Here is a 27,813-nt window from a genome sequence, read left to right as displayed (position 1 = left end):
TTTTATTAGATAGGATAGAGGCCTGGTGCATGGGAGGGGACCGGCTGATTTGCCCTGAAGGGTGTCCCGGATCAGGATGGGCATTCCCTTGGGGCGTGGGGTGGCCTGGGCGAGGGGCCTGTGGTGGTTTGCAGGCCTGCCATGCCCTCTGGTGACCCAAGCAAAGGCCCTTGTATCTGGGATTTATTTATCTTCTATAATTGAAAATTTGTAGCCTTGAGCAGAGGCCAGGGCGGGTGGGAAGGTTGGCTTCCTTCATCACCGGAGACAACCCAAGCCTCCTGCTCTCTCCAGCTCTGTGGCTGCCACCATTTTTGTTGGGATTTATTTATATCCTATAATTGAAACTTGGTAGCCTTGAGTGGAGGCCAGGGCCGGCCAGGGCGGGCGGGAAGCTTGGCTTCCTCCATTGCCAGGAGGCAACCCAAGCCTCCTGCTTGCTCCGTGGCCACAGCCATCTTGGTTGGGTTAATTTGCATACTCGCTCCTGATTGACTGGTGGGCGTGGCTTGTGGGCATAATGGCGGTAAGGTCAATTTGCATGTTTTTCTTTTATTAGTGTAGATATATATTAATCATCAGAATACAATGAAAGAGAGAGAGAGAGAGAGAGAGAGAGAGAGAGAGATATGCAGTTTCTATTGATGGATCTTTTTTTATTGTTTAAAGTATTACATATGTTTCCTTTTTCCCCGATTGACCCCCCTCGTGACTGCTATCCCCCAAGAGAAGCCCCCACCAACCCAGTGTCTGTGTCCATTGATTATGCTAATATGCATGCATACAAGTCCTTTGGTTGATCTCTACACTCCCCTCCCCTCCCCTGCCTTCTCTCTGAGGTTGGACAGTCTGTTCAGTGTTACCTTGTCTCTGGATCTATTTTTGTTTATCAGTTTATGTTGTTCATTATATTCCATATTTGAGTGAGATCATGTGATATTTATCTTTGTCCAACTGGCTTATTTAGCTTAGCATAGTGCTCTCCAGATCCATCCATGCTGTTGCAAATGGTAAAAGTTCCTTCATTTCATAGCATAGTATTCCATTGTGTAGATGTACCATGCTTTTTTAATCCATTCATCTGCTGATAGGCACTTAGGCTATTTCCAAATCTTAGCTATTGTAAATTGTGCTCCTATGAACATAGGGGTGCATATATCCTTTCTGATTGGTGTTTCTGATTTCTTGGGATATATTCCTACAAGTGGGATTGCTGGGTAAAATGGGTGTTTCATTTTTAACTCCATACTGTTATCTACAGTGACTGCACCAGTCTGCATTCCCACCGGTAGTGCATGAGGGTTCCTTTTTCTCTACATTCTCACCAGCACTTGTCCTTTGTTGATTTGCTGATGATAGCCTTTCTGACAGGTGTGAGATGGTACCTTATTGTCATTTTGATTTGTGTCTCTTGGATGATTAGTGACTTTGAGCATGTTTTCATTTGTTGGCCTTCTGTATGTCCTCTTTCAAGAAGTGTCTATTTAGGTCCTTTGCCCATTTTTTGATTGAATCGTTTATCTTCCTTTTGTTAAGTTGTATGAGTTCCCTATAAATTTTGGAGATTGATCAATTTTAAGGGTGCATGAAAGACAGAATCATCAAAATGTGTGTCATGTCCCCTTCATATTTTTGCTCTATAAGATAAATCTGTGCATACATAAGCTGAAGCAGCTATATCAGTTTGATTCACTAACATGACTTTTTAAATGTCTGCCATAAATGTATTTAATCCTTTTAAGCAAGATTGTTCATCTTAAGCTATAAGATCTTAGAAAATAGGTAGCATGTTTTATTCAGTATTCTATTTCTTTTTTCCTAGTCCAGTGCTTTGTGGGTACTTTATAAAACTCTGTTGAATGAATTAATTATGTTTGAGCATAATTAATTAACAAAAATCTATGATCTTCATAGGTTACTTACAAAGATGCTTAGAATAGCAATGTAGGTATGATGTGATGTGGAATGATTTCTGAATGAATATCAGGGACTAAAATGAAAGTAAAACTCATACACGTAACTATTTTTATTTCAATCTCACAGCAATGATAATGAATGAATTTTCATAGTAAAGTTAATAACAATTGTATTTGTGGAAAATATTTTATACATAGTAAGTGCCAAACTTAGTTAATTATTATAAAAATAACATAGTATATTTATATTATTTTTTCCAGTAATACTGCATTATTTACTTCAGTTCGTTTGAGGTGTAGAGATTAAATACTGATAATACATGCATAAATATTGTCCTTTAGGTTACTTATTTTTATATATGAATCCTGTACTCACTAAAATGAAATGAGGAGGTATAAGAAATTTTTAGTCAGGAAATAAACTTTCAAAGAGTTAAGAAAACCTGTATTTGATAACTTTTTTTTCTTGTTTACAGGACTCGAATTTGGGATATTGGTTTTTCTGTTTTGAGGAATATTTTTTGGGGGGTTTTTAGTTTTTGTTTTTTGTTTTGTTTTTTTTTAATCATCGGTCTTGGACTACGGAAGAGGAACCAGAAATCCTTATTGTGATTCACGTGGGAAACATTCACTCTTGAGGCACTCACGCCTGACTTCACAACCATGTGGCCATCACAGCTACTAGTCTTCATGATGCTCTTAGCACCCATAGTCCATGGTAAGCACTTTAATTAGTTTCTTTGTGTGATTCTTAATGTTGTCTCAGTTATTTACACTAGTTCCTTTCCTTTACATCTTTGCTCTAAGATTTAGCAGCTTTTGCCTACATATATTAATAGAAGTAAGAGTAAAAGGTCACGTGTGCCTTAAGCTGCATTAAATATGAGTTAGAATTTTATTTCTTCAGGAACCTTTTAGAATGTATGTATAACCAAAGTTTTTGTTTGCTTAAAAAATAACTTTGCATGTTTTAGTCTTTATTTTTACCACACTCAGGGAAAATCAGCTGACTCATTAACTATATCACTTATTGCGAATTTTTTGTTTTACATATTTTTGTAATCAAAATATTTTTTTTAATATAGTAAATATTTGCATTTGAAAGAAAACACCCCCTAAAATCTGATTTCTTAAACTAAGTAATCATTTGTTTGTTACTGTTTACTACTCTGTTTAATCTTTAGTACACAGAACAAAAACTAAACTTTTCATTAAAGGAAAATTGTTTTTGTCATATAACTTTCAATGCAAAATAGGGGAAAAAAAACAACAACATCAAAATAATGTGAACATATGCAGAAAGGTAATTTTACAGAAACATGCTAATATACTCATAAAAGAGTATGTACTTGTTCATTTAAACATCTTTGTATTGATAACACAAATATGTAATAAATTACATACCTTTGGACATTTTATAAAACATATAAATATTCCATAAGTAAGCAAGACAATTTCTATACAACTTAGTATATAATGTTCACTGAATCTCAATAAGCCCTGGCAAGTTAAAGTCTATATGTATGTTCCTTTTATACAATTTAGAGTTTCCTACTAATTACCCTTGGTTTTGCACTAATATAAAAATGGTGTAGTGCAGACACTATTTCATATGTTAATGTCAATTATAGCCAAAAAAAGGGACACAGTTATATTTGCCAGTGCCTAGGAGGTCTCAGCATATAATGTATCAAGCAACTGAAATGAATTTTCAGCCTATTTCACTCACTTTTGGTTTTTAATTGATTATGAAATCTGCTGTAGTTCATGAATGTTGCAGTTCCAAATTTGGCCCATGTCCCTAAGTTTCAAATGGAATTGCATTCTGCTGTCATTTTAAGAATGGATAAAAGTTTTCTCCAAAGTTCTCCTGATTTAACAATTATATGTAACAAATCACTATAATATAAGGAAGTGCTCTTTTAACAAAAATAAAGTAAAATTATATAACCATACATAATATAAATTTTGTCAAAAATTTTAAAGTGTTTCATTCATATACTGATGCAGTACTTAAACATTCACATACTTGGGCACATGTGACATTTGTCATATGGGACAAAGAATTGTCACTTTAAACAAATGCTATTCTCATTATATATCTCAGGATGATTCTAGTTAGGTTCTTTATGTTATAAAAATGCCTCACTCATACGGTTCTTTTGAGGATTGAATAAATAGCATATGTGAATCTAGCATAGTGCATGATGAATATTAAGTGGTTGAATATGTTAATTGTCTTCATCATACTATTTGTCCCTCCAGTTTTGGTTCTAGTAAATTGTAACAACCAGAAATTAGCTCAGAAATTATTGTAACATGAGAGCTATTCCATTTGTTGTTGATGCTCAGAGGAAACACACACACACACACACACACACACACACACACAAGTATAATTTATTTTTTAAAAGTCAGTCTAAAAGTACACTTGTTTGAGCAGGTAGATTAAAAATAGCAGAAATAGACATTGTATTAAAGACTGTTTTTATTGAAGTTTCTGTTCTCCAAAAACAGACACCTATGTGTTTCACTGGGTCCCAAACATGGCTGAGCTATATATAGATCTTGGTTCTTGCATTGGGACCTGTACTGAACACACACACGCACACACACACACAATCTCTAGGTAACTCTGAGAAATATCTTAACACCCCTAGTTGGGCACATAAAAAATTGACCTGGTATATCAAATATTTTAGGCTAAAAGGTTAAGTAATCCTTTTCATTTTACATGAACTGCTTTCTATTATCTTTTCTTTGAATCATATAAAGCTAAACAACATGGAAGATTTCAAATTATAAACTTTATTCTTACTGCCATGGTTAGGTATTCTAAAACTTGCACCAGAGAAAATTCAAGTCAGTAATGTCTACCTTCTGCAGGAGGTACCTCCATTGTGGTGCCACTTCTGACTTGTAAATCCAGGGCTTCACATGAACAGCCCCGTAGAACCAGCTTATTCATAAATAGAGGAATGCAGTACCCTTTCACCAGTGCTGAGGTCTACTCAATAGACATTTTTAGAGCCTCTACTAATCCTGGCTTAAAGGAATAGTGCATAACTGAAAACCATAGATGAGTGGCTTAAAATGGATGTCACAATTATAGAAGTACCTTTCCCCCCCAAACATCCCCTGACAACATCTCCTCGCCTACTGTTGTGAGGCCCAGCTTCATTTGCCCTCATGTCCACAGAGAATTTACTTTTCTGGGTATGACCTAAGTCTCGATTCTTTTCTCTTGAGCAAATAATAATGATAATTATTGATTTTATAGCTATACACTTTAGATATATTGGTACAATTAATCACAATATTCTTGTGGGTTTAACAATATTTATTATAATCTTTATCATTAAATATTTATGGTACAAACATTGAATATTGAGTGGTAAAGGAACTTGACTAATGTTACACAAGCTATTATGAGACTCAGAGGGGACCTGGTTTCGTGAGCTCTGGTCTCACTGCCAGTAAGATGATCAATTTCTATCAAGGCCATTTTTCCCAATAGAGGATCCCATCTCAGCTCTCCTGGTCATTGAGAGAGATGAGGCAGAATGCAGATCACCTGCCTCCACTATGGTCTGGACACAGACTGACTGAGGTTTGAAATCTGACAAACCTGAGATAATATTCTAGCTCTCCCATCTACTAGCTCTGTAACTCTATTACTTGGTAAACTAGTTAGCAAATACCATTTATTACCTACGTTGAGTCATAAAACTGTGCTAGCTGCTAAAAAATAAGGCAGTGAGCAAAAAATATTCTTAATACTTCCCTCAAGGAGCTTACAGAAACTTAAAAATGTATAAGTCTACTTTTCATCCGAAAGAATAAACACTTATTCCTTACAGAGTAATTTTAAGAATGGATAGATAGCTTCTAACATAGTGCAGGTATTTGGTAAATCTTTCTTGTATTTGATTTTTCTACTCTAAAAATTAGCTTGAAATAGAGGGAAACCTCTGAAGGTTTGATAAGGAAAATGCATAATTATCCTTATTCTTGCCTTGAGAATAGAAAGAAATCTTCTGCTTAAACCTCAGTATTCAGGTTTTGCCAGAAATTTCTTAATACTGCTCTCTGAACATAATTATTATTAAATTGATATATATTAAAGCTTAGTATGTAATGTCAGTATATAAAAATATAATTATAGTACATAATTGTCACTGATTCTAGTATATAATTGTCAGTGGTAGTGATATATAAATGGTAGTATATGATGCATTTTTGCATGATCTTTACATGGATAAAATTAGAAACCAAGATAAATAATTAATTGTGAATGATGTTTACATTAGTTGAATGACCTGCCCATCATCCTAGAAAGTCATGCCAATATTTTATACAGGAAAACAAAGTCAATCAGTATATCCACATTATGTATATATATATACACAATTCTTTGAAATTAGGAAATGTCCGTAGTTCTTTGTTTATCTGTCCATATTCTATGTCTTTATGTGCCTCTGTATTTCCATTTTCCATGACTGTATGCCCTTCCTGTGCAACCATACAACCCTTATCTATTATGCAATGAGACCTGGCAGAAGTCAAGAGAAGCAGTGAAAGCAGATGGCCAGTTCTTTGCTGTTAACTAATGTAGGGTTACGTGAAGTTAAAGTGTTTTTTGTTCTATTCATGTGGTTGGAAACAAGGGAAAGAGTGAGATCAGAGAACAATATCCAGTGATAAACATGGGCACCGGGGCTCATGCTGACTTGCAGAAAGGGTAGTACCAAGGTTCAGTGTGGGACCTGGGCTAGGAGATCTGGTCAGGGTGTGGCTACCCAAGCCACATGGGTTGGGAGTTGAGAAGGTGATTTGGGTGCGTGTGTGTGTGTGTGTGTATATATATATATATATATATATATATATGTAATATTAATTTAACTGTACTTATAGATTATGTCTTTATTGAAAAGATAGCATACAGGATTGATTGAGCCCCTGGGTAATGGGAAACAATATGGTACATTTACATAGAATATAGGGTTTTAGTATTTTTTCTATAACCAACATATGCTTACCTTTTTCCTATAATCCTATTTTTTAGTTGTGAAAGTTGTATGTGTGATAATATATTCTCTAGAGGCCCCGTGCACGAAATCGTGCACAGGTAGGGTTCCTAGGCCTGGCCAGCAATCAGTGCCAATCAGGTTACCCGCCTCCCTGCCTCCTCCTTCCCTCGCTCCCTCAGCGCTCCACCGCCACCGCTGGTCACCTGCCATGTTCTGTGCCACCCCCTGGTGGTCAACACACATCATAGCAAGCGATCTAACTCCCGGTCTCCTGGTTGAACTTCCAAGGGGACACTTTGCATATTAGCCTTTTATATATATAGATAGATTTTACAGGGTATCCTGCTTTTTATTATATTCAAGGAAGTTAATTACAATAAAAAGTTCTTAGTAGGGACAAAAGAACCAATAGATGCATATATATTTAGTACTATACATTTTTTATGTAACTTGCACTTTATAATTAATCTATTTTAATGGTTATAATACTATTTAATGTGTCAGTAATTTAAAATAATGCCCATTATATTTTAACTTCTAATAAGATGTGAAGCTTGAGTAAGGATATAATTACATTTTACTACATAACATCTCACCATATAATTCTTTTTATGAAGTTATGTTTTATAAGTGCAAAAAGTCAGGTTGACTTCTAAGCTCTGCTTAACTTTCTTATATTTAGAAATTAATCATCCTTGATGTGCTTATAATGCTTTCCAGCCTAGGTAATTTGTAATATTTTCAGTAATATCACTATTTTTATGGTCAGTTATGTTAAACAGCAAAACCTTTGTGGTCACGATATATGAGATTTCTGCCAACACACCCAACACCATCTTCCATAGCCATGTGGTACTGAATTTCAAAATATATATGCTGTAAATTAACTATGCAGGCTCTGATATTATAAGATTAAGTACAAATATTCATGGCTGGTAGCTTTCCTTTGTAAGAATAGGTTTAGAAACCTTTCTTACACTCTCAGCATGCAGTTAGCAATTTGAAAAGACTCTTCTTTTTGTTTTTACATTTGCAAAACAAGTTATATGTGAATTTTATTTCAGTGATACTCATAAGTGACTTGTGTATACCTTGAGAGTGAAATAGTATTTTCTTATCTTCAGATTTTATATATTGTGCGTATTTGGCGGGGGAGGTGGTTAGGTTTCTATCTTAGTTTTTTTATTTCTTGGACATGGGGTGGACTGTGGCGGCAAAGGGTAGTTGTATAGTTGAGGTTGAATTAATTTAAAAATCCTTAAGTATATAATATGTAAATACTTATCTGTTTTTCTCTTTTTTACATTGCTTTTTACTCTCATTTTCAATGTAAGACTGCTCTTACATTTATAATTTCATTTATAATTTCATATAGGTAGCCATGGTACACTTTTTCATGCGTTTATTTCCTCCATTCTGATTGGGAAATTACTCCTTAATGACTAGTTAAAAATTGAAATGCAATAAGAAAGAGTCTCATTGATTTATCATGTAAATAGAGACTATGCATTGTATTATGACCTTTTTTTAAAATTTGGCAGTTTAGAAGAAGGCCCTGTTGAAAAACATAATTAACTCATTCTCTACTTTTTAATTGATACATTGGTTTGGTGAAGTTAAGGACAACACATGAATTGGGAAAAAATCATTTCAGAAAGTCTTTTGTTTCTCTTGTATTAGTATTCAAGGAATGAGGGTTTATCTTTCTATAGATTATAAATAATCTTGTCTTTACATTTTGTTAATAATGACATTTTTATTGGATTTGAATTTTTATTTTCCCTATATTGCCATAATAGCAGAATTAGTTTCTTTAAATATATAGAAAATTGTCTTTCTCTAAGAAAAAAATCTATCTTATAGGAAAGATTGATCAAATAAGCTAGGTTAGTTAAGGTTTTGCAAGAGAAATATGCTGGTTGTACATAAAAAAAGTAATAGATACATGTTTTTTGTACAAAAATAGGCTTTCACAGTGGCATTTGATAAGCTTTCTATATTTATTTCATCTACACATATTATGGTTCGTGGTGACTTGAATGTTCTGAAGTCAAGGTTGTAGCTTAATGGTAAGGTACAAGAACATAGTCTCATATATTTCTTTGTCATTATCAGGGCTACCTACTTTATTGTCACAGTAAGTCTCCTCATAGAAATTTAAATTAGAAAGCAAAAATGTATTAATCCCATGACCCCGTGATATACTTAATGTTAATGTTTGTTAGATTTCCCTACTGTCATGTTATGTATGCACATATATTTTTTTAAATTGGAATAATGTAAGAAATAAAATTTACCTTTCACTTGACTTAACCTCAAAATATAGACATTTCTATGCTTTCATTACATTTTTTTAAAATTATAATACTGTTTCATATGAAGGAACCATTGTTTATCTAACCATATGATAATGACTCAACAGTGAAGGTCATTGATATATTACCATTACAAATAGCATTTTAAAGGAACATACTTGCATATAAATTTGACAATATCACTATACCCCTGGAAGAAAATATCTTGAGAAGTGGAAAATAAAAGAATTATTTCTTCCTAGATTAATTAATAATGTTAAATGAATGTTCATAAATAGTCCATAGCATCGTGGTTGTTATTACTAGAATCTTTTTTTAAAAAAGTTGCAGGTTTGGGTTACTATAATAAACGATAAAACAAAATATGAAGAATAGATATTCAAATATAAGATAATTATTATTTTAAGCAGTATGATGATATAATCAGGAAATAAAAACTTTCTCAGAATTGAGATCAATTTGAGTTCAGCTATATGATTCAGACATACCTACTGTGTGTAACTTAGTAACATGCATTTCATTGTTGATTTGATTCAAAACGGCACTGAAATGCATGACTTAGAAAGAAATAGCAAGAAATATATGGGATGTATGAGAAGAAAACTCTGAAGTTTACTGGGGGTTATCAAAGAAGACATGCAATATACTAAGTTCCTATATGAAATGACTGAAGACAGCAAAATTGACACATATCTCCAAATTAATTTCTTTAGGTTTTTACTCAAATGCATTCATAGTACCAATACGAACTTTTCTAGGTAGGAATTCAACAAAAATATTCTAAAATATATATTGAATATTAAACCAGAAAAAAAGCTAGTAGAAATGAAAAGAATAATAGGAAGGCACTTACCCAATTGATCATAAAATACATATTATAAAATACAATAATTAAAGAAAATCTTAAAGCAAAATGATCAATTATAGAAATGAGATATCTGAAACAGCACTGTAGTTTATTTATTTGTGTTACAGTGTGTTAGGAATTACTTCCAAGAAATTCAAGTGTCTAGAACAGGAAATAGTCAAGTTAGGATCAAATCGATTACGTGTGTTTCAAAATACATGTTATGAGACACACACACACTACTTTGAGTTACCTACATTAATCTCCATTTTTGGACATTGTATTAGGATAAGCTAGGCTGTAGTCACAGTAAATTCCATAATTAATAATGACTTCCAGATAATATTAACCTGTTCACCAAACATTCCAAGAAAGGTTTATGGTCAGTGTGTGTGTCAGGGGTGGATGTTAATTCTGTTGCTCTTAGTTACTCAGAGACCTAGGCTAATGTCATCAGGCTTCCAAAGTCATTCTGAGGCCATTGCCATTCAAGTCTATAGGAAGGAACATCGAGCACTGTGGAGATTCTACTGGAAAGTTTTTATGGATATTCTTGGAAGGAGTGTACATTACTTCTGTTTCCATTTTCATTAAAAAACACACAAAACACTAAGCCTCATAGTCACACCTATAAAGGAGTCTGAAAGTGTAGTCCTCTTGTGATAAAGGGAGAAGATATTTAACACACCATGTAGCTTTACAAAAAGGGATCTAATACACTAATATTTTAATGTATAAATAGAATTTTTACAGCTTTATTGGGATATATTTAATGTACCATTTCATTTCCGGTGTGGTTCAGTGGTTGAGCATCAACCTATGAACCAGGAGGTCACAGTTGATTCATAGTGAGGGCACATGCCTGGGTTGTGGGCTCAGTCCCCAGTAGGGGGCATGCAGGAGGCAGCCAATCAGTGATTCTTTCATCATTGATGTTTCTATCTCCTCCCTCTCCCTTCCTCTCTGAAATCAATACAAATATATTTTTAAAAACACCATAAAACTAACTATTTTAAAATGTACAGTTCAGTGGATTTCAGTGTATGAGCAGTTATACAACTATCACCACAATAAATTTTAAAACATTATTAATCCTCCAAAGGAAACCTCATATCCATTATTATTCACTCCCAGTACCCCTCAGTCCCATCCCTGGCAACCACTTATCTACTTTATGTCTCTATGGGTTTGCCTATTCTGGACATTTTTCCTAAATAGAATCATAATTTTTCTTATTTTTGTATGACTTGCTTCTTTCACTTAATATAATTTAAGAATTTATGCATATCATAGCATGTATCAACAAATTCTTTTTTATTGCCAAATAATATTCTGTTGTATGAATATGCCATATTATATTTATTACTTTATGGAAATTTTGATTATTTATACCTTTTCTCTATTCTGCATAATGCTATTATGAAAACTCATTAATAAGCTTTTGTGTGAACATATTTTTACTTTTCCACACCTAGGAGTGGAATTGCTCAATCACGTGATAACTCTATGTTTAGCATTTTGAGAAACTGCAAAACTGTTTTCCAGAGTAGTTATAGAGTAATACAGTCTCAACAATAATAAGAGGGTTCTCATTTTTCCACATTCTCACCCACACTTACTGCCTTTTTTATTTTAACCATCCTAGTCTAGATGAAATAGTATTTCATGGTTTTGATTTGCATTTCTCTAATACGTAATGATGTTGAGCTTCTTTTCCTGTGATCATTGGTCATTTGTATGTATATCTTATTTAGAGAAATAATACTCAACAATTTCCCGATTTTTAATTTTTTATTATTGAGTTCTACATGTTCTTTTTAGAAAAGACTAGAAGATATTATTGTTAGAATACCTTTAGACGTAAGAGTTCTTTATTTTTTAAGATTTTATATTGATTTTTAGAGAGAGAGAGGAAGGGAGAGGGAAAGAGTGAATGTGGTATACACACTCTAATTGGGATGGAACCCAAAACCCAGGCATGTGCCCTGACCAGAATTGAACTGACAACCTTTTGGTGCACAGGATTAAGGCCAACCAACTGAGCCACATTGGCCAGGGCTAGATGTAATTCTTTAGACTACATATTCTAAGAGAGGCTTTTTGCCTGGATTTACCCATTAAAATCTTACCTATTTTATATTCATTTTGAAATCATATGCTATTTTTCTAGCTTCACTCAACCTTCTCTTGTACTTATATATGAGGTTCCTAAAAGTAATTCATTAATTCAGTTTTTTATTAAGATGATAATATCTTGTAAGTGGCAATGATGGAAACTTCATTCATATATGAACTGTATAGCAGTGACATTCACTGGGTTCTTCTAGTAGCTTACAATGATTCCTTCCTAAGAAAATGATAAAGAACATTAAGCTTTAGTTATGGTGGCCAAAAAACAATTATATTTTTTGTTCTTACTTAAATTCTTATTTTTCCAGATTTTGAAAGTCCTCATATTTACATCTTTGCTCAAATCCTATTTAATAAAAGAGCAATATGCAAATTAACCATCACTCCTCTACACCCACAAACCACGCCCACCAGCCAATCAGGAGCAAGTATGCAAATTAACCCAACCAAGATGGCTGCAGCCATGGAGAGGGCAGGAGGCTTGGGTTTCCCCGGCAATGGAGGAAGCCAAGCTTTCCACCTGCCCTGGCCTGCCTTGGCCTCCACTCAAGGCTACAAAGTTTCAATTATAGAAGATAAATAAATCCCAACAAAAATGGCTGTGGCCACAGAGTGAGCAGGAGGCTTGGCTCTGCTCAAGGCTACAAAGTTTCAATTATAGAAGATAAATAAATCCCAGATACCAGGGCCTCTGCTTGGGTCGCCGGGGGGGTGTGGCCGGCCTGCAAACCACCACAGGCCCCTCACCCAGGCCACCCCAACACCCCAAGGGAACACCTACCCTGTTCCAGGACACCCTTCAGGGCAAACCAGCTGGCCCCCACCAGTGCACCAGGCCTCTATCCTATCTAATAAAAGAGTAATATGCAAATTGACCGTCACTCCAACACACAAGATGGCTGCCCCCATGTGGTCAAAGATGGCTGCCCCCATGTGGACACAAGATGGCCAGCAGGGGAGGGCAGTTGGGAGGGATCAGGCCTGCAGGGGAGGGCTTTTGGGAGGGACCAGGCCTGCAAGGGAGGGCAGTTGGGGGCAATCAAGCCTGCAGAGGAGGGCAATTAAGGGTGACCAGGCCGGCAGAGGAGGGGAGTTGGGGACGACCGGGCCTGCAGGGGAAGGGCAGTTGGGGGGGACCCAGGCCTGCAGGGGAGAGCAGTTGGGGGGTACCAGGCCTGCAGGGGAGGGCAGTTAGGGGGAGACCAGGCCTGCAGGGGAGGGCAGTTAGGGGTGACCAGGCCTCCCGGGGAGGGCAGTTAGGGGCAAACAGGCTAGCAGGGGAGCAGTTAGGCATCAATCAGGCTGGCAGGGGAGTGGTTAGGGGGTGAACAAGCTGTCAGGCAGAAGCAGTTAGGGGCAATCAGGAAGGCAGGCAGGTGAGCAGTTGGGAGCCAGCAGTCCTGGATTGGAGAGGGTGCGGGTTGGGCTGAGGAACACAACCCCCCCCCTCCCCCGAGCATGAATTTCGTGCACTGGGCCTCTAGTCCTACATAATAAAAGGCTAATATGCAAATTGACCGAACAGCAGAATGACTGCTTGCTATAATGCACAATGACCACTAGGGGGCAGATTCTCAACGCAGGAGCTGCCCCTTGGTGGTCAGTGCACTCCCACAGGGGGAACACTGCTCAGCCAGAAGCTGGGCTTACGGCTGGTGAGCGCAGTGGTGGTGGTTTGAGCCTCTTCCACCTTTGCGGCAGTGCTAAGGATGTCCAACTGACGGCTTAGGCCCCGAGGCCTCCTGGACTGCAAGAGGGTGCAGGCCGGGCTGAGGGACCCCCCGCCCCAAGTGCACAAATTTTGTGCACGGGGCCTCTAGTTACATTATAAATATTGAGTCTTTAATTTTATTTCCATAGACTGTTTCTCTAATATGTTCAGCAAACCATTGGATGTCTTTTATTCTATATCGAGAAAGTTATTCATTTCCTTGTCTCTTTATCAAACCTACCTACATTACTGACCACTCACATTGCATCTACAAACAAAGATGATAATCAGAAGAAAACAGGAGATTTTATATGGTAAGAATCCTAGCAAAATTGCACTATTTCAGGCACATAGGTGTATTTGAAATATTACCATTTTGGGGGAAAAGTTTAACAGAAAGCTTGAATAAAAGTAGTAAGTTACAGATATTGATACTGAATAGTTCCTGTAGTTTTAAGAAACTGGGAATGGAGGAGAATATCAGTATATGTAGAAAGTAATATTTACATAAAGCCCTGAAGTTTATAACACTGTCTAATCTAAAATGCTTTAGAATCCTAATTTGCATGGTCCTGATGAATGAAAGAAAGATCTTAAGCTTTTGAGTTTAATTCCAGTTCTATTGCTTTCAAGATACATGACCTTAACCCAGTGGTTGGCAAACCGTGGCTCGTGAGCCACATGCAGCTCTTTGGCCCATGAGTGTGGCTCTTCCACAAAATACCATGGCCTGGGCGAGTCTATTTTGAAGAAGTGGCGTTAGAAGTTTAGGTTTAAAAAATTTGGCTCTCAAAAGAAATTTCAATCGTTGTACTGTTGATATTTGGCTCTGTTGACTAATGAGTTTGCCGACCACTGCCTTAACCAGTTTCACAGTTTCCTTCATTGTAAAGGGGTAATTAGGCCTACTTTATTATAGTATAAGGATTAAGTAAACTAATGTGTAGAAAGACCCTAACAGGAAGGTTCACACATAATCCTAGGAGAATGTAGTCATTAAAACATACCTTTTGGAATTAGAACAAAAAAAAAAAAACCAAAAAAACAACACACAGAAAACTACACAAATGACTTGGATAGTAAGCAAAATTTAAAGTATAACACCATCTTGGGGTCACTTACTCTCCATAGAGTTTTTCAAAGACTGCATTGTATAACCTTAATACCCAGTTGTGACAGTTTCTCTAATTATGAGCCTATACATTTGTACACACATTCCATCATTATATTCCGGACTCACCCACTGGACTGTAACTAAGTCTTTAATGAGTTACCAATGAAGATCTTAAGCTTAGATCAGCATTAAAATGTGTTAAAGAGTGTGGAAAAGCTGTTCAGAGTGCAAGCCTGTTGCTTTTAATTAGACTATAAGCCCAATAAAACTTCTGGCTTCACTATTCACCCTAGGTTTGAAGAACTTCAATAGTGAGTGAAACGTATCCCTCACTTTGGTATTATTAGTTTAATGTGAAGTTTGATGGGGATAAATACATTGAGCAAAATTGGAGAAATCATTGTTTTGATAAAATGAAAAGATAAAATAATATGCAAAATCAAAAGAGCATCTTACAATGATTCATTTTTTGTTGGACTCAGATGAGTTTAATACAGGTTAATTTTATTGTATTAGAGAATAATAAATGGCATGGGAAAAAAGATTCAGATATGATTAAATCATGTAAATAAAAAATAACCATCTGTATTTATAAAAAGAATGAACAGTCAGCTTTCATGCATTACTGCTTCTCTCTAAGCAGTTAGTTACCATGAAAGTCGTAATTCTCCACACTACCTGAATGAGATCAGGGCTATTCTTTTCTGTAGCTCTGGTTACAAATCAACAATGGTGGTGACCATTGAGAAATGATCCTTTGTTTGTTTTTTCCCCTTTTGATAGTGAAGTTGTGAAACCATGTAAACCGTATGGGCACATGATTTAATAATGAAGACAGATAATACATAAAATTCAAAGCAACAGGCTGGCATGATGCTATCCCTCCAGGGAACATTACACATTTGCTTAAAAGGGAGCCTTTTAGATTAGTCACAACAGCTCAGGACAGTTGGAATGGCTATGGTAGTCCAGGTATTTTATAGGTTGCAGGCTGTCCTTAAGAGGTGGTATTGATGCCCCACCTCTGCACACACGTAAAAAACCATTATGCCTATTTTTAAAAGTAGGTGTCTGATAATAATCATACTCTGTGTATGTACCAACAACATAAGTAATCATTCATTTTGACATGTGAGCTTGTTAACATATCTGATTCTTTGTTAACCAGCATATTGCTTTCATTTGTGTGTGTGTTGATGAGGGGATGGATGGGTTGAAAATCTCTACTACCAAAAAAATATAGATAAAAAGTTTTTAGTCTTCTCAACTATCTTCAGAGATGCCAGTTAAGATTATCTTAGGATAGGGAAAAGGAACTCACTAACAAGACAGATCTTTGTCAAAATGTGTATTTTTCCCACTCTTTTCCTTCCTTCCTTCCTTCCTTCCTTCCTTCCTTCCTTCCTTCCTTCCTTCCTTCCTTCCTTTCTTTTTATTTTTTATTTTTTGCACACATCAAGTATAATTGGCAGCGGGATTAAGGGAAAGTGCCCCTTACGATAGTTATAAAGATTTTTAAAGAAATGGTTTACTTTACAACATTCTGAAAGCACAGCTTTCCTTATCATTAAGAATTTATATTCTTAAACAAGGGAGTAGAGGAAAAGAAAAGAAAGTCAGTATTCTCCAAATAATAGATTTCAGAACTTTATTTTTGTCACCATGAATTTAAATCTATTTGCAATATATTTACATATAGGGAGGGATTTTTAGTTAGAAAAGAAAAACTATTAGTTGCCGCTCTTTGATCAATAAGATATGTGATATGCATTTTGTGTGATTTGAATGAAAATAATGTTTATGAGAAGCTGCTTATAATTTTATAAATTTATATATATATCACATAACAGAAACTTTATTCTCTGCTTACTCATTTTAACAAATGTTTGAGACATTTATATCACAATATTACAATCTAGGGAATTTTTAAAACAAGTAAGCCACAGTTTTTCCCTCTATTTTTGGGACAAAGAAGATTCATACTTGAAGAACATTTAAAAGTAATCTTTCAATGTTGTTTCTTTTAACACTAGGAATTAATGTTCCCTATAACTTTACTCATAACCATGTGTTGGAATCTTCACTATTCTCAGAATATCTTATACAACTTTTATTACTTGATTGTTCAGTCTTCTGGTGACTGAAAGTTGAGCCAAAATATGTTTTATTTCACTATAAAAGCTATGATGTATAGAAGAAGAGTGAGGCCTACTTTGAAGGGAGAATTTATAATCCACATAGGGTATACCAACACTCTATAAAACAAGTCTAGTGAATGAGTCTATTGAGTTAAATTGAATAATATAATACTTTCATAGAAATACTATAAAAGTTGCTTCATCATACACAGGTGGACAATTAAACACTACTGAGCCACTTTCTTATAAGGGCCAGAATTGAAACAAATTTTTCGTGTTAGAACTTTCATGTTGTAATTTCTGCCTGGTGGCATCCTTAATCATGCACTTAAATTGGAACTTTTTATGACTTTTGTTAGAGATTACTACCCAGCCTATAAAGGAATTATGCAATCCAGCCTGTGTTGCTCAGTGGTTGAGCATCAACCCAGGAACCTAAAGGTGACCTGTTCCATTACCGGTCAGGGCTCAATGAATTGGGTTATGGGTTCAATCCCCAGTAAGGGGCGTGTAGGAGGCAGCCAGTCGATGATGTTTCTCTCTCATTGATGCTTCTCTCTCACTATCCCTCTCCCTTCTCTCTCTCTAAAATATATATATATATATATATATATATATATATATATATATATATTTTTTTTTTTTTAAAGCAGTTATGCCTTAGGGAGAAGTCAGGAAAGATATGATCTTTTTATATGGCCAAAATGAAGGCACTGGGGCAAAAGTAGAGCCTTTCAGGTATGCATAAGGAAGCTCAATTGGAAAAAGTACCTTTACTTACAAGAAAAGTTGAAAATAATTCTCTCTTTCTCTCTATCTCTCCCCCCACCCCCAACCATCCCTTCCCTCATACCCCCCTTCCATGCATATATGGTAGCACAGCAGTTGGATTAGACATTTACTATCAATCAGCCATTTGTTATTTCAATATAATTTCTAAATTTGCTAGCACTCTGCTCTTAGCTGAACACTTTTGCACACAAGAGCTCAATGAATACATGTAATAATCCAGTGAGTCATAGATAGTAGCCCCTGTAGTACCTGTAATTTTAGGATGAAAAATAGACTCAGAGCCATCAATCTAATGATGCAATGACATTTAAAATAGTTATTAGTAAAAAACTCAGGATCTCTTAACCATCTTATGAAAACTTTTTTTTAAAGATGTTTTAATAACCTACTGAGAGTTTGCCTTATTTTGTGAACCTATGTTTTAAATTAGAAATAAACCAACCAAAACAATGTGTAGGAATTAGCTAGAATATTACAAAATAAAACAAGCAAAATTTATAAAATTTTACTTCAGAAAGAATTTTTTTGTTTGCTTAACCTTAAGAAATAAAAAAATAAGATTTTAAATTATTAGGAGATTTAAATTTTACTTTAAATGTAGATTTAGAATTTTGGACTGTAGGTCAGAAATGAAGGGAAATAGTATGAAATTTGGAGATAAATAAATAAATATATATATATATTAGTATATAGTGAATAGCTTGGGAAAATTACGAGAAGCCTGAGCAGTAGGAAAAAGGGTTTAGAAGGACACATATGTAACACCTTATAATATAGAAATATAAATTTCAATAAAGAAATTTTTTTAAAAAGGATAATTTGAACAAAGGATTACCCGAGTATTTATAGGAGGAGAGATATTGTGTCTAAGAAGGTAATAATCAAAAGTAAAATTGAATATGTAAGTTAAAATCATAGTTGTAATTTTAGTACATTTTAAACTCTACAAGAGCCGTAGCTGGTTTGGCTCCTGGAGTGTCAGCCTGTGGACTGAAGGGTCTCGACCAGTGGATGTTTCTCTCACATCCATGTTTCTCTCTCTATCTCTCCCCCTCCCTTCCACTCTCTCTGAAAATCACTGGAAACATGTCCTATGGTGAGGATTAATAAAACAACAACAACAACAAAATAACTCCACAAGATATGGTAAAATATTACCCTAAAATACACTTGTGAGAAATATTATTAATATATGAAAGTGATATCATTTGTAACTCTGATAAATTAACTCAGTTGGTATTTTGTTGTTACCATTCTTCTCACCTTAGAAATATCTTAGTAATGCAGAGCATTGTTTTGCCTAGATTCCAAGCTCAATGTCATCATCAATAGATGTTTGGAGGAAGAAGCTAAATAGTTGACTGAATTAGGTAGTGCCTCATCAAAGGAACAATAAAACAGAAATGGTTGAAATTGGTTAGAAACAATGCTCATTTACTATTTTAAACTTAATATTTATAAGTAAATATTGAACTCTGAAAGTATATACATTGAAATCTGATATTTTTGATACTTATTTCAATTATTAGTTCCACAGATAAGATGAAAAATACTTTGCCTTTTACATGCTTTTTTAGTTTTCCTTTTCTTCCTGCCTCATATTTGCCCATAACCAATATCCAGGAACTTTGATTCTATGATGCTCTTTGATGTTGGAGACTATACATAAACATGGAAATATTTTGATCATTTCAGCAGGTTATGAAATATTAATTTCATACTTGCCACTGAGGAAAGCAGAATCAAAGTGTTTAAATAGTAAAACTCTCTGAAGTAACTATGTAGATAGTTTGATTATGACAATAACTGATATTACTTATAATGAATATTAAATATTATATGACTAAAGCAATTCACATTTTTTTGTTGTTGTTAAACCTTACCCGAGGATATTTTTCCCATTGATTTTAGACAGAGTAGGAGGGATGGGGAGAGACAGAGAGAGAGAGTAACATCGATGTGAGAGAGACACATCAATTGGTTGCCTCCCACATTAATCCCGTTGAGGTATGTGCCCTTAACCAGAATCTAACCAGTTCTGAGACCCATGCTCCAACCTCTGATCTGAACTGGCTAGGACACTATTCTAATTTTTTTTTTAAATAGTGAATCTTTTTTTTTAATAAATATGAAGTCTTAATTAGATATGTAATTTTTTACAGTTTTGTTGAGAAATAATTGACATATCATTGCATTTGTTTAAGGCAGTGGTCGGCAAACTCATTAGTCAACAGAGCCAAATATCAACAGTACAACAATTGAAATATCTTTTGAGAGCCAATTTTTTTAAAGTTAAACTTCTTCTAACGCCACTTCTTCAAAATAGACTCGCTCAGGCCGTGGTATTTTGTGGAAGAGCCACACTCAAGGGGCCAAAGAGCCGCATGTGGCTCGCGAGCTGCAGTTTGCCAACTACTGGTTTAAGGCATGCAGCATGATAGTTTGATTTACATAGGTTATGAAATGATTACCACAGTAGGTTCAGCTAATATTCATTTTCTCATACAGATACAATAAAATGAAAAGAAAGTAGAAAAAAAAACCTTTTTCTTTGTGATGAGAACTTTAGGATTTATTCTTTTAACAAATTTCCTGTACATCATACAGCAGTGTTACCAGGATTCACCATGTTATACATTACTTCCCTGGTAGTTATTTATCTGATAATTGGATGTTTTTATTTTTTTATTGCCTTTTTTCAATTCCTCCTCTCCCAACCTTTGGTAATCACAAGTGTGCTCTCTTTATCTATGTAGTGTTTTGTTTTGGTTTCGTTTGGTTTCCACAGGTAAGTGAGATCACACAGTATTTGTTTTTCTCAGTCCAACTTTATTCACTTAGCATGGTGCCTTTAAGTTCAATCCATGTTAGTGCAAATGGTAGGGTTTCCTCATTTTTTAATGATTGAACAACGTTGTATATATATAACACAACTTCTTTATCAGTTTATCCAATGATTCAATCTTAGGTTTTATTTGTCTTGGCTATCCTATATAATAAAAGGATAGTATGCAAATTGTCCCCTCAACAGGGAGTTTGACCAGGGGACAGGGCTGGTTGGAGGAAGGGAGGGAGGCCCTGGCCAGCGGAGGCTGAGGTGCACTGGGCCTCTAGTTGTAAACAATGCTGCTATGAACATGGGGTACAGATATCTTTAAAAATTAGTGGTTTCTTTTTTTTTTCCCATTGGATAGATTTTGAGAAGGGGAATTGCTAGATATATGATAGTCCTATTTTTAATTTTTTGAGAATCATCCATACTTTTTCCACAGTGGCTGGCTACACCAGTTTGCGTTCCCATCAGCAGTATACAAGGATTCCCTTTTCTCCATATCTACACTAGCATTTGTCATCTCTTATCTTTTTATGATAGCCATTGTTACAAGCAGGAGGTGATTTCCCATTGTAGGTTTTTGTTTGTTTGTGTCTTTGTTTTTCGCTATTGAATCTATGATTTCTTTGATATTCTGGAACTAATCCCTTATCAGATATATGGTTTGGAAATATTTGGTCCCATTCAGCAGGATGTCTTTTCACTTTTTTCATCATTTCTTATGCTCTGCAGAAGCTTTTTTGTTTGACGTAGTTCCAGTTGTTTATTGATGATTTTGTGCTTTATTCCCATGTTTTGTTCTAGGAGTTTCACGGATTCAGGTCTTACATTTAAGTCTTTAAGTATTTTGAATTGAATTTTGTGATTGGTGTAAGATATGGTGTAAGTTTCATTCTTTCAGATGTGAATATCCAATTATCCCAGCACGATTTAGTAAAGAGACTGTCTTTTCTCCATTTAGTATTATTGGCTGACTTGTCAAATATTAGTTGAGCATATATATCTGGCTCTTGATTCTGTTTCATTGGTATATTTGTCAGGATTTTTTTTTCCCCAAAACCATACTATTTTGATGACTATAGCTTTCTTGTATTGCTGAAATCAGAAAATGTGATCCCTCTTGCTTGGTTCTTTCTCAGTATTTCTTTAGTTTTTCAATAAATAATAAAATTCTAGGAGTATTTTTTTTCCTATTTTTATAAAAACACCATTGGGATCTTTTGCATTGAATCTATAGATAGCTCTTGGTTATTTTAACAATATAAAATCTTCCAATCTATGAACACAGTGTACTTGTATCTTCCTCAATTTCTCTTATCAGTGTCTTGTAGTTTTCAGAATAGGCATCTTCATCCTCTTTTAATTTATTCCTATTTCATTGTTTTTATGCTATTTTAAATGGGATAGTTTATTTCTTTTTTAGAAAATTTGTTGTTAGTGTTACAGTTTTTAAAGGAGACAAGAATGAGGTTTTTCTCTCTTTAGAGAAGATTAGAAAGAAGAAAAAGATGTGTTGGCCTTATCATTACTTTCTGTCCCAGCACCAAATACTTGAGATACCTTAGAATTTCACATGACAGAGTTTGAAATTGTGGTCTCCAATGGAGATAGAAGGGTATTATAAGGGGGGAGGATGCCTTGAAATTATAGGTAATACTATAACATTCTGAGGTATTTTTGAATTTAAAAGGAACCTTTTCCCTTACGCATCTAGATAAAAAATGGGACATTTATGATGTGAAGGCTAGCTTCAAATATCTGAAGACAAGTGCCTTCTAGAGTAGCTTGATCTGTTTTGCGTAGCCCATTTGTGTAGCATTTAGATAAGTGAGTGGAGAATGCCAGGGTGTAGATATCACTTTTCGTGACTTGAGGAACTTGCTGCCTCAAATGGAATTGGGTGTTTCAAGGACAGAGTGATCATGGACTTTTCCTGGGAAATTTCAGAGATTTTTAGCAGGGATGATCTGAGGATTATTATGTAGCATGTTAGTTGAATGATTCCTTCCAGACTTAAGATTCCATGGTCCTAATGGAATACCAGTCTCAAAACTCTGTTTATCTTGAAGACATATTTTTATAATAGCTTAAGGAAGAAAAATTAGATTTATATTTATAACTCAAATATTTTCTCCAAAGTTATACAGTACCGTAAGGTTAATAGATACAATATTTTTTTTTTTGCCAAAAGTTAAGATTTTGGCTCTGTTCTAATAACCCTTTTCCATATGGACAGTGTAACAACTTCCATTTTTGCTCTCACTGACAGGTACTCTAGATTCCTTTCATAGAGATGTTTAATTTAAAGAAGTCTATAGACACAATATATTCCAGCTTCATAGAACACATCAGAGTCTAGTTTCCTTTAACACAGGACTCAAATTCTACTTTACTCCAGCTATTTTGAATTCTTCAAACTTAATAAAATAAAATAATTTTATTCTTTGATCCATATTTACTGTTTCTAATTCTGTAGACCTTGCTTTCTTGTTCTAGTTTGAGCATGTTCTTATTTCTTGTTTAACTTAAGATTCTATTAAATACAGACACTATTATATTTTTCAAGTAATTCTACTCTACATGCATTTTAAATCTATCGTCATTCTCTGCGGACTCTAGAAATTTCTTGAAATAATTGATCTCTAATTCAGTAGAGATCACTATTCCCATTCCCCACCTCCCCTATTGTACCCTATTCTTCCTTCCCAGGAGCTTTGTTTAGTATTCCAAACAAATGCTTGATTGCTCCAAAACTAAACTATTTACCCACTTTTACAAAATCTATGATCTACTTATTGCTAACCTCTCTGATCTCAAGTCTTACAGTCTTATCATTCTTCTCCCAGTCCACTACATGTAACAGCTTAATAGCTTCATTGGTCGTTGTACTATTTCATATACATATATATACCCCAACTAATAAAAGGGTAACATAAATTAACCATCACTCCACGACAAAAATGGTGGCCCTCAGTCCTCTCAGCCCTGCCAGAGTCCCCCAGTCTCAGGGATGGCTGCCGCTGAGAGCCTGGGAGTAAGTAGCCTGGCAGAATGCTGCCCTGAGGCCCTCCAGACCCTTTATAAAAAACAAAAACAAATTCACTCCCCACAGCGCGATCCCCTTGGCAGGCAGCGGCTGCAGCCTGGGCTGGGGTCTCAGCCTGGGAGGGGCGCGCACCCTCACGGTGCGATCCCCTCACAGCAGCGGCAGCCTGGGGTCTCAACCACTGAGTCACACCAGCCAGGCAGATATGGAGGAATCTTAAATGTTTCTTTTTTTAAAATATATTTTATTGATTTTTTACAGAGAGGAAGGGAAAGGGCTAGAGAACTAGAAACATCTATGAGAGATTAACATCGATTAGCTGTCTCCTGCACACTCCCCACTGGGTATGTGCCCCCAACCAAGGTACATGCCCTTGACCAGAATCAAACCTGGGACCCTTGAGTCTGCAGGCCAACGCTCCATCCACTGAGCCAAACCAGTTAGGGCTGTCCAATATGTTAAAGAAAAATCCCTATCTAATAAAGAGGGAATATGCAGGGGAGGGCATTTGGGAGTGACTGGGTTGTCAGGGGAGGGCAGTTGGGGATGATCGGGCCGGCAGGTGAGCAGTTAGGTGTCCATCAGGCTGGCAGGGGAGTGGTTAGGGGGTGATCAGGCTGGCAGGCAGAAGTGGTTAGGGGCAATCAGGCAGGCAGGCGAGCAGTTGGGAACCAGCAGTCCCGGATTGTGAAAGGGATGTCTGACTGCCTGTTTAGGCCTGATCCCTGTGGGATCAGTCGGACATCCCCCGAGGGGTCCCAGATTGGAGAGGGTGCAGGTTGGGCTGAGGGACCCCCCCCCCCTAGTGTACGAATTTCATGTACTGGGCCTCTAATATATATAAATAAATTATTGATAGTTATTACAGATATTTCCCATTTTATCCCCTTTTACCCCCTCCTCCCAGCCCCTACTCACTCCACCAGGTTTTCACTACCCACCCTATTGCCTGTGTCCATGAGCTATGTATATAAGTTCTTTGGTTTCTCTCTTCTTGAACCCCCAACCCCAGTCTGTTCCATGACTTCATGCTTCTGGTCTTATTTTGTTGGTCAATTTCATTGTGTTCATTAGATTCCACATATAAGTGAGGTCTTGTGCTATTTGTATTATGCCATTTCTTGAACCCACCAAGGTGGCTCCAGCCTGAGGGCTTTGCAGCAGCCTGGAGTGTTCTTTACTACTGCTGCTTACAACTAGCAACTTGAGATCTCAGTTTAAATTTTACTCCCATAGACAAGTCTCCCAGACAGAATAGCTTAAACAGAATAGCTTTTTCTTTTACCGTCTTTTTATTTATTTACTTATTTATTAAGGTATAACATATGTGTCCTTATCCCCCCATTGCCCCCCTACCCCCACTCATGCCCTCACCTTCCTGGTGTCTGTGTCCATTGCTTAGGCTTATATGCCTGCATACAAGTCCTTTGGTTGATCTCTCCCCCTTACCCCCACCCTTACATGTTACCCTATTTAAACTTTCTGTAAATTGCTCATCTCTATATGGTATTTTTAAAAATTATTTTTTAGAATGTATCTTTATTGTTGAATGTGTTACAGATGTCCCCTTTAAAAATTATTTATCCATTTGTATAATCTCTCTCACAAAAGAATGGATGATTCATTGAAGTAGGTATGTGGTCTGTTTTGTTTATCAAAATCTCCAGTACCCAGAAAAGGAGCTGGCACATCATGGGAACTCCGTAAATATTTGTTGAATGAATGAATGGAGCACAATGCTTCCTCACTCCACATGTCCTTATTTGTTAACTTGGCTGTGGGTGAAATCTTTCAACTTTTTAATATCTGAAGCTTGTAGGCTAATACAGCATTCTAATCTTTTGCTAAATTTCTTTTTAAAAAAATACATTTTGTTGATTATTTACAGAGAGGGATAGAGAGTTAGAAACATCAGTGAGAGAGAAACACTGATCAGCCGCCTCCTGCACACCCCCTACTGGGATATGCCTGCAACCAAGGTACATGCCCTTGACTGGAATCGAACCTGGGACCCTTCAGTCCACAGGCCAATGCTCTATCCACTGAGCCAAACCAGTTAGGGCTGCTAAATTTATTTCATAGAGTAGTTTTAAAGATGTTAGGGAAAGCATGCCTATATGTATTTGTGTAAAAATAATTAAAAATTGGTCACATTGTCATTTGGGGCAATGAGGAGAGGGATATTTCATAAGTTAAAATATCAGAAGAGATATCACTGGATTTAAACATTAAAGGAGGCACTTACTTAGAGATTTTGATTTTCACAACTTTTTATGGCCTTAAAACTTGTTTCCTTCTTTGACACTTTTTTCATTCACACAAACTATCAAAATAACATTTAGACTATCTTTTGTCTGGTACTCATACATTGTAATGAACTTAAGTAAACATGTTGTTTTCTTAGTTGTAATCTAAACTTTTTCATTATCAATGGATTGTTTGACAGATTTCTTTATATTATTTTTGTTGTTGTTTTCAGTAGGGTTGTAATATTTCTTGTGATTTGAAAGAAAATGTGTTTTCATTCTTAACTTGCAAATATTTTATATATCAATAAATTACAGCCTCACTGTATAAACTTCCAGTGTTAGAAAGATTATAAAATTCTCTTGCATTATTGAATTTCTTAGTTTCTGTCCTGACTGTTGAATGATAGTATGTAGCATTATTCATGTGTTTTAAATATGCATACTCTAGTATGTTAAAAATAGTTGTGTAAAGCAAAATCTTTACTCTTGTAAAGCCTTTTTCTTATTTTGGCAGGAACATTTTTTTATTATCATTCCTATTTATTACACTAGTTGCAATTAGTGTAGAGAAATGTGTATTTTATGTACCAATTCACCAGAAAAAAAATCCTGTACTTAAATAGCTGTTTTTCATAGCATATGATGTATGACTGTTTTGTGAATTATTAAAAAAAAATCATATGTGTGAAATTTTATTTTTTCATTATTGTCTTGGTCTTTCATATTTACTCATTGATGTAATATGTACATTTGTCAGTAAAATCACTGTGTATGTAAATGGCAAAAATATGTGTATATCCTTTTCACCTTAATGTCCCTCACATATCTTAATACAGTATTTTTCAAAAAAATGTTAAATGACCTGAAACATAAATAAATATAAAACAATCCATGTAAGTATAACAATACAATAAACAAAACTAAACTAATAAAAAACCACCTCTGAAACTTTTTTTCATTCGTTACCTTAAGAAGCTTTTTGTGTGAAAATATTTAGTTTAGTAACCAATTTTTTTTAACACTTATAGATATTAATGCCCATAATTGGCATCAGAATGCTGTGAATCTATAAAAATATAGACAATATTTACATTTTTTCAGGTAGCTTTCTCAGTTTTCAATAATTTTGTCTAATTTTGTAATCCTCCTTAGGGGTTAGGGTGAGGTGTTCGGCTTACTTAAGGTAGTGTTTAACTTGGACAGCCCTACATAGTCATCATCACGCTGGAGGCTAGGAGATATGATCTCCTCAGGTCGGGGTTGTCTCAATGGGGCCTGGGGTGGCTAGTGTATGGGGCCTATGGCCTGCCTCTGACAGCAGCCTTGGGAATAGCCTCTAGCAGGCTCCTCTGAGGCGGTCCTGAGCTGAGTGGAGTCTGATGGTGCCCGCAGGTGGCAAGCACATTGAGAGACATCCAGCCCTGGCTGCTCCACCGCGACATGCTGAGCGCAACCCCGGAGGCGCTCTACCACCCAGACATCTCCTCCAGCAGCCAACTGCAGAGCGCGCCACAGCTCATCGCGGACAAGGGCCCCGTGGAGCTGCCAGAGGAGTTCGTGGTCCAGGTGCCCAAGGAGCTCAGATCCCAGCCCAAGGTGCGGCCAGCGGTGGGAGGTGGGGAAGAGGGCTGGGGGTGGCTGGGCAGGGGCTCCTGGAAGCTCAGCCCCAGGCAGGCTTACAGGTGCCTTTTC

At 35.9% G+C, this 27,813-nt stretch overlaps 1 protein-coding gene across 39 annotated transcripts in view; it reads left to right on the top strand.

Annotated features, from left to right (window-relative positions):
* Positions 1-27,813, top strand: part of ADGRL3 (adhesion G protein-coupled receptor L3) — a 798,149-nt gene that overhangs the window by 288,316 nt on the left and 482,020 nt on the right. For 23 of the 39 annotated variants that reach the window (XM_080681563.1, XM_080681560.1, XM_080681559.1 and 20 more), the window contains exons 3-4: positions 2,393-2,634; positions 27,514-27,717. In XM_080681563.1, coding sequence (XP_080537689.1) covers positions 2,580-2,634; positions 27,514-27,717 — 259 coding nt within the window. In that variant the 5' untranslated portion in view covers positions 2,393-2,579. The remainder of the gene's footprint in view (positions 1-2,392; positions 2,635-27,513; positions 27,718-27,813) is intronic. The other 16 variants (XM_080681583.1, XM_080681582.1, XM_080681586.1 and 13 more) reach the window with 1 other exon arrangement.

The sequence above is a fragment of the Plecotus auritus genome (genome assembly GCF_963455305.1).
Source record: "Plecotus auritus genome assembly, chromosome: 1".
Classification (NCBI taxonomy): domain Eukaryota; kingdom Metazoa; phylum Chordata; class Mammalia; order Chiroptera; family Vespertilionidae; genus Plecotus; species Plecotus auritus.
Note: the sequence above shows the minus strand (reverse complement) of the source record. Positions and strands in the feature narration are given on the sequence as shown.